At 34.3% G+C, this 12,222-nt stretch overlaps 1 protein-coding gene across 1 annotated transcript; it reads left to right on the forward strand.

Moving 5' to 3' along the window:
• Positions 1 to 3,292: 3,292 nt before the first annotated feature.
• On the forward strand, positions 3,293 to 11,892 carry Lgr3 (Leucine-rich repeat-containing G protein-coupled receptor 3). Its single transcript, XM_071710368.1, is given in 23 exon segments — positions 3,293 to 3,537; positions 4,246 to 4,365; positions 4,910 to 4,975; positions 5,044 to 5,146; positions 5,337 to 5,408; positions 5,493 to 5,564; positions 5,643 to 5,786; positions 6,524 to 6,592; positions 6,668 to 6,739; positions 6,823 to 6,894; positions 7,345 to 7,416; positions 7,683 to 7,754; positions 7,954 to 8,025; positions 8,161 to 8,231; positions 8,432 to 8,593; positions 9,092 to 9,237; positions 9,705 to 9,855; positions 10,128 to 10,257; positions 10,634 to 10,824; positions 11,180 to 11,284; positions 11,287 to 11,321; positions 11,323 to 11,338; positions 11,409 to 11,892. Coding segments are annotated over 23 exon segments (2,253 nt in total). The 5' UTR covers positions 3,293 to 3,449; the 3' UTR covers positions 11,561 to 11,892.
• The last annotated feature ends 330 nt before the right edge of the window (positions 11,893 to 12,222 follow it).

Raw genomic sequence — 12,222 nt, forward strand, 5'->3', positions numbered from 1 at the left:
AAAAATAAGCATTTTTATTGTTCACAAAAACCATAAGAACTTCTTGCGTCTTCTCGAATCTAATAATCCATTCCCAATTTGAGATTGATGAACTACGTAATAGTTCTCTGAAGGTACGCCATGGATGCCTTTACGATCTGCAACGGAGCGCAGCTGCATCATACCTCTTAATTCTCCTTGCAGTTTATTTATAGGTAAATTAAATGAACCAGAAACACAAAGCGGTCGCGCTTCAGATAACCATAATTGTCCTATTGGAAACATTCGCGGAGATCGGAATTACCGTGCCGAACGTTTCCAGGGAAAAGATGTAAAACTTTCCGGCCGTTAAGTATAACGGCTTTCGCGATCGAGCAATGCATATCATTAGAAGACGTACTAACTCGATTGGTATTCAGTTTGTAAAATAATGCGATCGAGAGCTCTGAAATATGTTTTTTGACGTCAATAGTTTTTTGCCAAATTATATAATGAGTTTTTTTTTCTCTCATTAAACTCGAAGTGATTGGCATGTATTGAACCAAATTAATAAGATGTTACAAGTAACATTTCGAAATTACGTTAAGAGTATTAAAATTTGTAATATCTGAGACATTATAAATCTTATCTAAAAATTACGAACTACTAATTACTGAATTAATATCCTGACTGAATGAATGATAGTCATCGAAACATAGTCGAATACTTTGAAAATAAACTTTATAATTATGGATTTCTATCCACATTTTTTACTTGCATGAGTTCAAAATCATTTTTTCGATTTTCATTGGACATTTCTTATTCGATGACATAGAACCGACATACAGTTGGCCGTACAAATAACACTTCAGACGGACCAGAACACTCCGACATCGCGCCGATGCACAAGAACGTGCTGAGCGGTAATGAAATCAAAATAGAGCATAAGAGTATGTCTCCGATATGTTCATACGAAGCCAGCAGCTCGTACGGAAGAGTACAGTTGCCGGAACCTGTCGAAAGAGCCATAGAATTTTCCGTTATCCGCAGGATAATGTCAAGCCATAATCCCCGCTGATGGAGATTTTAATGCACAGATTGAGATATTAATAAGGATTAGTGAGCAAATTGTACGAACGAGGTATTACTTCATTCATTTAAGTAACAGCAATCCTGTCCGATTTTTTTAGCTAACGATTTAAATGCTAAATTCCTTTAAGGGGAGGTTCTCATCTAGCGACCCAAAAGTAAGGTGATTTTCTTGAATTTTTTTTTCATAGAAGGAAGTAAATGAATAACTGAAGGTTTTTGACACTTATTTATGGAGTCTAAGAGTACATAGAAAAATTTTTTTTAATAGAAATTACTGCCGTGGAATGGTGTTACACGTGGTGCATCGTGACCGCGTCAAAAAAAGATGTCCAATTGGCAATCACTCTAGCACCTGTAAAAATTATCAGAAATCAAAAATCCAAAAATTTTCATGAAATATATAATATTTGTTGGAGCTTGAACCTATAATATGAATAAAAAGTCGAAAATTAAAAAAATGACGGACATTTGAATTTTGAGAAAAAACGTGAAAAAACGGTACTCAAAATTCAAATGTCCGTCATTTTTTTAATTTTCGACTTTTTATTTATATTATAGGTTCAAGCTCCAACAAATATTATATATTTCATGAAAATTTTTGGATTTTTGATTTCTGATAATTTTTACAGGTGCTAGAGTGATTGCCAATTGGACATCTTTTTTTGACGCGGTCACGATGCACCACGTGTAACACCATTCCACGGCAGTAATTTCTATTAAAAAAAATTTTTCTATGTACTCTTAGACTCCATAAATAAGTGTCAAAAACCTTCAGTTATTTATTTACTTCCTTCTATGAAAAAAAAATTCAAGAAAATCACCTTACTTTTGGGTCGCTAGATGAGAACCTCCCCTTAAATACTATATTTTAAATAAAGATTATTTGAAAGGGCTAAATTACTAATTAAAATCCTAAATGTATAATATACTGACGTTATGTAAAATACTGTAGGCACGAAAAACATTGATATTGCCGATAAATATTGCTAACATTTGTATTGAATCATCCTGTTTTCCTTATCGGAATTTCGATAAAGCTCTCGTTATCAATAAGGGCAACAGTTAATTCCATCGATACGGTAACGCGAAAGTAATCTCAACATCTTGTTGATATTATGTATATTTTTCGCTGAGATCAAAGTGAACAAAAATAGCTTGTGATCAGAAAACCGTTGTGACTTTCCAGTCACAGATTAAATATCGAGAGCAACAGGCCTGCTCCGCGTCAATAACATCTGCTCGTTGTAGAACAATTCCATTCGTAATCACACGATTTTTCATCGATAATTAATAAATGCGCAAAACTCTTTTAAGAAGCAAAACTTTAATAAGGAGAAATTGAAGCGTATCGAAGCGCGCGAGGACATAATTGTTTTGGAATAGAAAAATAGCCGAACTCCTCGCCAGAGGAAACTTTGCACGAGTCTGAAATCGATATTATTTCCTTTTTATTAATCCCTAATCTCTATGGTGGTTATCGCGTGAGATATTGTGCAAAATTTCACCAGCTGCAGCAGGGTGAATCACTCGTGTGAATCGAGCAATCTCCAACGGTACAAATGCAGGCAAATTTGCATGTCTCATGAACTTTATGTCGTATTTTAGGCACTGTGCGATGTGCTTTGACCGTAGGTAAAATTATTGCGATATTCACCCTTGATGGAGCCTTACTCATAAAAAGTACTAAGTTCTCCAGAAAATAGCAACTTTATTTCTGAAAATTTATACGTACCTTTAGGCTAATGCAATTTAGTATTAATTATTACGTATAATTAAAATCTGTCCATTTCATTTAATCTCCCTTAAAAACTTAAATTTCTTCATTAGAAGAAATTATCAGCTTATTTTTAGAGCTTGATCTTTGTATGATAGAATCACTTTCTTAAACGATTTAAAATATTTATTCTGTTTTTACAACAATAATATATAAATGTATGTTTATAGCTATATTGATTAAGAAATAATTCTTTATAAAATTTTACTTTGTGTTATTCTATAATAATGGGATGCAACATTTGTAAAAAAAGATTGCAAGAAATTAAGAATTCCGTAGCCTCTGTAGTAAGTCTTATTTATACACACGTTACTATGCTTATGGGCAAGGGAGGCTGCTGGTCGGAAGATTAGAAGAACTACATAGGAAAGCTTCTCCAGGGTCGACGAAGAGCGCGTGTGCAATACATTGAAACTTACATCACGAACAAACGGATGCAACTAGTGTCAGTTAGTGTCCTGAGTGCTAGCAAGTTACACGACGCACGTAAAAATTCGTATGGTGATTCAATATAGTGATTCGAATACAAAAATTATTTATTCTTCGCCTAAATTTTAAGATTATAATTATATTAGAGAAATTAAATCAATTTATTGCGTAAAGATAGCAAATATATTTAAAAATTATGAAATATAAGCATATCGTTATCGTCGGTGCATCACTGATTACAACACTCTGCTTGCTTTCTGGACTAATGTACTACCTCAATCAAGGTACAATTATTAATACCTATAGACAGATTTATTTTCAGCGGATTTCATTGTTAATTTTGGTTATTACAAAGAATTTTCCAACGATTGCGACTTCATTATTTATTTGTGAGTTAATAAAAATTAATAACTTTAAAGAGAAAAATAAGTATTGTGAAAATTATAATAATTTATATTATAAAATTTTCTAAATTACATAAATATTGTTGGTAGTTCTGATTAGAGCAGTTCTAAGAATACGATAGAATTTCTTATTTTTTTATTTGGAAGAGGTACTCATATTTATTTATGTATGGTACATATTATAAAAGATGAAAGAACCTTCTATCATATAAAATCTTTATTTATTATTTGCAATTATTATACATAATATCTTCCTTTTTGCGTGGTATAACAGACCATGATTTGAACGTTTCGTTGAATATACAAATTACTTAATAGCTATTTTCTATTCCTTAGCACGTACGCGTCGCTTTAACAAGATAAAAGTGCGTCCTTCGAGCTAGGCGTGAGACTTGAATTATTAGATTGTTTCCACTGAAAATATACAATAGTACGTTAACCATCGCCTGCATACGTGATAAACTGCCACATGATAAACATTTTTGTGGAAGAACGATTCTCACAATAGTCACAATTTTATGATACAGTTTACCAAGAAAATGTAATATCAACAAACTCTGGCATATTTTCGTATGTTTCATATTTCAGACAAATGTCCCATCGGTACCTTCCTGTGTCTCAACAGTACTATGTGTATACCGCAACGTAGCTGGTGCAACGGTGTACCGGATTGTCCGCATAGCGACGATGAATCCACAGAAAATTGCTGTGTGTTCCAAATCTTATTTATATTAATAATTACCACAATTTTTGCCACAAGTCCATTTTAATTTCTACTCGAATTTTCTTACAATTTATTAATTAATTAGTCGTAAAATCTGTTAATATTAGAAAAACTAGTGTCATTTATATGTAGACATCCTATTATAGGATACATATACAGAACTTCGAAAAAGTGTTTAATGGAAAATAAATTGGTATATATAATCACTTTTGTATCTCGTCAAATTCCAACCAAAGCACCTTAATAATTTCTGTAATTTAAAATAAGAAATTTGAAATCTGTTATTTTGACGGGATTGGTTGTTCTCTTCTTCTTAAACTTCCGATTCGCTAGTACAAACAAATTCTATTATCTCACTATCTTAATCATTCATTACTTCATAAGTATTTTAATAACGACACATATTTTATCTTAGCAGCACTAACTTTTATTTATCGTAACTTTACGTTTGAAGGAGAAAGATTTTATCCTGATTTCTAGATTTCCAAAGATAATTTCGTGTCCCTAATTGATAAATTTGCTGTGCAGTTGACATGCACGGAAACTGGGATTGGTTTATGAAAGAACGAGATTGGGGAAACTCGGAGAATTGCGGTAATATATCATAAAGTACGCGATAAATACGATATTTGAGATATTTAAAAATTCCTATATTTTTTCAGATAAATTTGACGCTCCAGCTGGATGCATTTACCACGCGTGTCGTGCGACTTGTACGAATTATACCGATGTGCCCAAGAACCTGTCACCAAACGTAACAGCAATGTACGCTTCACAGAAAAATGTTATTTTTATGACATCATTTTTATATATACAACATGTTGCACGTTAGATAACTAATATTAGCAATTCGATTGATTTGCTCGATAGAATTATGGGTGGTTTTAAATCAATTAAGTGTGTGTTTCTCTGAACACTATTAATTAATAATAACATGGATATATGACCTCTGCAGTTTCCTAACTGACAACTCGGTCACGCACTTATCTCGCAACGCGTTATCGAGATATCCGGAGATACGCTTGTTGTAAGTTGTCCTTGCCTCGAGATGCAGAATATAAAAAACTTAACAAAACTCTGCATAAAACCTTACAGTTTTCTATGATTTCAGATATCTCGATGATAACGATATAGTCAAGTTAGAAAAAGGGGTTTTTCACCATCAATCTAAATTGTTTTGGTTGTAAGTACATTTTACGTTAAATAATTCATAATACTCTGAAAAGTATTTGCATATAACGAAACTCGTTTATGTGTACAGAATTCTCACAAATAATAGCATCAGCGAGATCCTACCGGGGCATCTAACGGGACTGAATAAATTAGAGACTCTGCTACTGGATCAAAATAAAATTGTGACGGCAAATTTTTCTGACTTGGAAGACAGCACTGCTGCGTACTTGATGTAAAATTATCTCAGTTTGGAGTTATTTTACATTACTCTACTATGTTAAATTATGAAAAATTAATGACGATCTCAATCTGTTAACTTTCTCCATCCATTTATTGTGACATAAATACTTGCTTTCTATAATCAACGTTATATATATTTAGCGTTCTTTTTTACTTAAAATGCTATATATATGTATATATATATATATATATATATATATATTATTTATTTATTTAACATTATTATTTGAAATAGTCTGCTTTACTTACACTAGTATTGTTCATAAATTTTGGAGCTATATGATTCATACAAAATAAAGCTTGAAATCAGTCACTAATTTCCGAGTAATCTAATCCACGTACGATAAGCATGCTTATTATTTACTCTGTGTATATAATCACTGCGTCAGAGAGTCTCTACAGCACATCATTATAAAAAATATAGATCCGTTTATAGATTGCTTCCTTAATCCGTGCAGTAATTTCGCGACAGTTTGAATGAAAGGCGAATAATATGCAAATCTTATGCAATCAGATTGAAATAAATTGCAACAAAAATACAGTCAATTGTGAAAATTTATCAGTGTCGCTCCTTTCGAGAAGAATTAATTTTCCACGTGTCATACTTTTTTATTTATAAGAATCGCTGTTAACGATCACCAATCAGCTGTTAGTAGGATTACATCGTCCGTAATCATTGCATGTTGATTGATAATATATATTAACTTGCTCTTTTCTATTTACAAGTAGAAATCTGAGTAAGAACATGTTAACGACGTCCGCGTTGAAGCTACCACGATTGCCGGTGTTGACAGAAATGTAAACCTATACATGTAATACACACGTATTTAATGAAAATAGAAAACATGTACATGTTTTGATTTTCCGTTTTAGAATATTGGACGGAAACCACTTCGAGTCGATAACGGAAGATCTATTCGCCGGATGCCCCGCTTTGAAATCACTGTACGTACGTAAGTAGATTACGGAAGCGATTACTGTCATTGTTAATAAGATTCATGCGAGCTAACGGCTCGACGATGATTCAGGAGTATGGAGGACAATAGCGTAAGCAGCATCGACGAGAACGCGTTTCGGAATTTGCAACAACTTGTTGAGCTGTAAGTGCATAAATGTTAATGTGACTCGGTTTCAAGTTAACGGTACCGGCGTTCGGTTATTGTAACCGCAGGATAAAACACATCACGTAATTCCGATTATCGATTCAATATTACTGTGCCAAGTCGCGCGATCGATTTCCTTTTAAAGTAACGTCCTATATAAGTGAAATAGGTTTTTACTCTAATCGCGATACAGACATAATTAAACGCAGTGTTTAATTTTTTATTGTCATATCCGTGTTTTCTTGTACAATTATAACTCACATCTGTTCAAAGTTGAAGTATTAAAGATTTATTACCGTACAACAGACGTTGACGCAGATACAGTTAGAAGTTGGAAACTGCATTTTATCTCGAACGTTATTAATGGCAAACTCAACTGCATCTAATGGATTGACTATAAATCAGATATCGGCGATCGGGCACAATTAAAATACAGCCTTGTTTCAGCAACTTGGCATACAACAGGATAGTCACGATACCGTCAAACGTGTTCCAGCCTGTGAATAATCTGTCGAAGTTGTAAGTACAAATATCCGTGTTGTAATACCAATCCGCGCGATAATCCTTTAGCCTTACCGCTAAATGTTTGAGCTACGTACGTGCTTGAGCTCTATTCGCTGATACTTAACCGCTAAAGATCTGCTCACGAAAGTGAACTACGCAAACGTCACGTACCCGCGAGCGCAACCGGTTTTAATTTAAGTTCGTGTAAACCGGAATCTGTTTGTGAAAATAAGATTCATTACTCCTAGCGAGATGTACGTGATATAGTCTCATTCTTCCAGATTAATCGGTTACAATCCTGTCGTCGAGTTATCAATGACGCTTTTTGATCCATTGAGTAATCTCCGTTCTCTGTAAGTTGCATCGTTTTTCCTTTAAAAGCATAAGTGTGCAATTTTTCCCACTCAATAATAATGGAACATGAGAGATTATAATAGTAAATTTTTCATATTGATTTTGTGAATACGTCTCCTTTATTAATTTATATCAGTATAAATAAGTTAATGTAATGCAATAAGTAATCAATTTTTATTATAAAATATGGAATTTCAGAAGTGTCGAGGACATAAACATGGACAATATGGATAAAAACGCATTCGACGCGTTTCCAAGACTCGACTTTGTGTACGTTTCTTGCGGTTATTTAACGTATACACAATAGTTTTTTTTAACAAAGACATTATAATTTTTAAGATTATTAAAAAGCAAATGATCTTTTTGCAAATTATATCTTTTGACACAGGATTCCAAATTTTGCAGATATTTCAAGAAATTTCATTATTGCATGACTTACGCACCGAAGGTGCAAAAATGCAGACCTACTAGCGATGGTAAGGCGTATATCGCGATTAGAGATAGAAGCTGCTCAAATTGCAGCATTTGATTCAATTCATGATTCAATATTGAATATTTGATTCAATATTGAAACATGATTGATTCAATATTGAATGAAACGTGACAAGATGCGTGTCAAGGAAAATGACTCAATATCTCTCTTTCTTCCTCTTTCCGTCTTTCTCTTTTTCCGAAGGTGTATCATCGATGTCTCATTTGCTGGACAAGCCTCTGTTAAGGACTGCCGTTTGGAGCATATCTTGTGTCACTTGTCTCGGTAATAGCCTCGTTCTGTGGGGGAGATTCACCGCAAAAGATGAGAATCGCGTTTTGAGTATCATTATCAGAAATCTCGCAGGTAATTGCGCAAGCAATTGTTTCCAACGGGAATATTTAAAGCTTTTGTGAGAATAAAGTTTTTCTCACATTTTTCAAAAAGATAACTAAACATCCGGAAAATTCAAAGAAATCAAATAGTTTTTAAACATTGTAACATAAAATAATTATATAAAAATATGAGAATCGGATAAAAATAATTTTCTGATTTTGTGGTTCTAAATATTAATCGTCCTTTTTTCGATAATAAACGTATATGCTTCGAAATCAGTGAAATTTTGAAAAATTTAAAAATTTCAATAGCCGCTCGCTGCGACTTTAGAATTGCATAGACACGAGATAACGACAGCGAAAATAATCCTTATTCAAATGATTCGTGGTACGCATCGAATCACGAAGTGCACGCGAGTTATCATAGTTTGCGGTTCACAACAAAGCGCAACACGATGATCGATCGGGCATATTAATGTTAGGCTCACTATAAATTACAAGGCGGTAAAGTCACGTAAACCTTTTATAGTGTCCGACATGTTGATGGGAATATACCTCTTCATAATCGCCATAGAAGACGCGAGGTTCCGCGATAACTACAAAGAGGAAGCGAATACGTGGATGTCCTCGTGGCCCTGCACACTCCTTGGAGCATTGGCGATGACATCATCCGAGGTATGCACATCAACACTTCAGTGAATCCCACAATTTTCAATTCGCAACATACAATTTAACGGTATTATTTATAATGACCGCTTGCGCTACTGTTGAGCGAAATCTGGGCGCCGTGACAAAATGTCGACATATGTTAGTGATATTATGTAGTGCATTCAACTCTTACGTCATTATGGTAAGGCATTTGCACGGAGAACTGAAACATGTCGGTTTTTGGGTCCCACTCACGACCGAGCGTCTTGATGGTGTTCGTGATTTCTTTGCTCAAATAAATATCGATCAAACCGCATATTTTTCTCGAAACGAGTTTAATCGATTTAGATATAGGTAACTGATTTCAATTAACACGCGATTCTAATTTCTTAGAATAGCAGTGTTTACGTATTACAGTTAAATGTAAATTGAGATTAGAAGACACTTAAGAAAAATCGGAAATTAAAATAGATGATCGTAAATTGCTCGGCAAGGTTTCCGTGCTCATCCTGTCATTTATGTCCGTGGAGCGATTTATTCTGATCGCAGCACCTTTGAAGTGTCATCGCGCCATGACATCTCAAGCTGCATCCTCATCGATGATCGTCATCTGGATTGTCGGACTTATCATCGCGCTCGTGCCAGGTTCGTTTACGCGATAGAATAATGTTTTGATTTAGCTTTTTAATTATTTTTTCTTTAATTTAATATCATTTTTAATTATTATTTATTATATAATTATATTTTACATAAAGCAGTAAAATATAAACATCTTTGAATTCATATTTCAAATATTATAAATATGCTTGAGCCACTAATTACGTCATTTTAATAAACCTGAAGACTTTTTTAAGAGAAAATAATAGAAGTTTTCCACATCATAATCGGATTATTCTCTCTGAAACTTTCCCCGAAAGTTATCCATTGGAGAAGCAGCACACGATTCTACGGTGTCAATGGAATGTGCTTTCCTCTACATATTGACGATCCGTATCTGATAGGCTGGGAATACTCAGCCTTTATCTTTCTGGGACTTAATCTCATCGGGTAAACACACTACAAGAACTTTGTAATTGAACCACGGATGGAATTATGTGATATGGAATCAGCTGTCATTTCTCTAAGAATGTATTATAATTTACCGACTGTCTCTTTGATTTTTTGATATCACAACAAAATTTCTAAAATTTATTTAGAAAATTGTATCCAAATAGTTTTTGGAGTTGGTTCTGCACTGCATAATTACATCTAATCATTAGTATCAGAATTTTCGCGTAACTACAATTATGTCAACGGTATAGCGTTCGTTACAAAATTTAATCAACGTATACCACGATCTTAATCAATTCTCATTTCGTGATTGCCATAATATTGCATTGGAAGAAGGGAGCCTTTTCAAAGCTATCATTGCATTCATTTGCAGATTGATGATTATCGGTTACGTTTATGTTGCCATGTTCGCCAGCATCTGGAGAACGCGCCGTGCCACGCCGTTGTCGGTCGGCGATTCCGAGTTCGCCCTCAGGTTCTTCCTAATCGTGTTGACAGACGCGGCATGTTGGGCACCGATTATAGCGTTGAAAATTCTCGCCATGATGAAATATCCCGTGCCACGTAAGCAGAAACGCTGATGCGAGTTTTCGCGTTCCCACCGACTCGCTTTCATTGCTTTCATCGCCTCCGTTACAAACTTTGCTCGATAAAAACGCATGCAAATCTTAAACTACATTTCTTTTTAGCATACTATACTTTTATCATGAGAAACACGAACGAATAAAATATTTACTTTCTTATTTCATTTCGCGAAGAAATTAATATAAAGAATTACAAGTGTTAAAATTAGAACATAGAATATATTATAAAAATAATGTAGATCAATAAAAGATCTATAAAAAATATTAATATAAATTCAGATATTTAGTAGCGCAGTTAAATTTAAAAGATATTAATAAGTGGATTACATTTATAGCCGATTTACACGCCTGGGTAGTGATTTTCATTCTGCCGGTGAATAGCGCGGTCAATCCGTTGTTGTATACTTTTACCACGCCGAAATTTCGCGAAAGGCTCAACGAGGTTGGCTCGGAAAAGTGCGTAGTTACGTATCGAGGAAAACATTCCAGACAAGGTTTGTGTTCCAATATGAGTAATTGCTTGTACTCTCTACTCGTAAAACGTTTATTGCTTTTATTATACAGATTCGCAGGCATCAGCTAGTACCAATAAAACCGTGATTACCGATAGGAACATGATACAACCCACTTGGAACGAATGTGATGACGACAGAAGGAGAACGCCGCCTTTGCTTGATTTGAACGATGAAAACGCTCGATCCGAGAGGCGGGACTGAGATTTAGTAATTTTCGTTAAGATTTATTAATTACATATATCATGCTTCTGTATTAAATATTACATAAATGGTGCTGATATTCGTGTGCATTGCCGAGCCGATAGGTTGTAATTACTATAAATGAACTATAAATCTTTATAGCATACATATCTGTGGTAGATAATAGATGACTAGCTTAGAACTAGCAGTAGTGAGAAATTTTATTAACTGTGGTGACCATTGAAGAAGAAAATCTTTATGAACGGAAAGATTGTAATGTAATTTAAATTGAACTCAATTTGTATTACGTCACGCCAAAGAAACTTTCAATAATATGCTACAGAGAATGATTATTTGCTGCTTCACTGATTACCGCGAAAGGTGGTTTTATCTACTTTTTTAGAAAATCTGTCTGGTGCTGTTGTTTAAGAATACTGCTCTCGTATCTCTTCGGCTCTGCTAATACTGTTTTGTTACAAGCAACTCAGCAAGAAACTTAGTTTAGATATCGTGCTCCTATCCTCCTTTCCTCAGAGATTAGCCGTAAGAAAGGTACCCGGAATACGCTCTGTTTCTGAACGTATTGTTTCGCGCATGGGTGATCCCGGCATGCGGATATTTCAATTGTACGAACTCTGATGGCCCCCGACGGAGTATCCACCCACGAGAGTAGAGAGGTCGCG

Source organism: Temnothorax nylanderi, unplaced genomic scaffold, assembly GCF_030848795.1.
Source record: "Temnothorax nylanderi isolate EJ_2023f unplaced genomic scaffold, tnyl_v1.0 TNYL_tig0089_pilon, whole genome shotgun sequence".
NCBI lineage: Eukaryota > Metazoa > Arthropoda > Insecta > Hymenoptera > Formicidae > Temnothorax > Temnothorax nylanderi.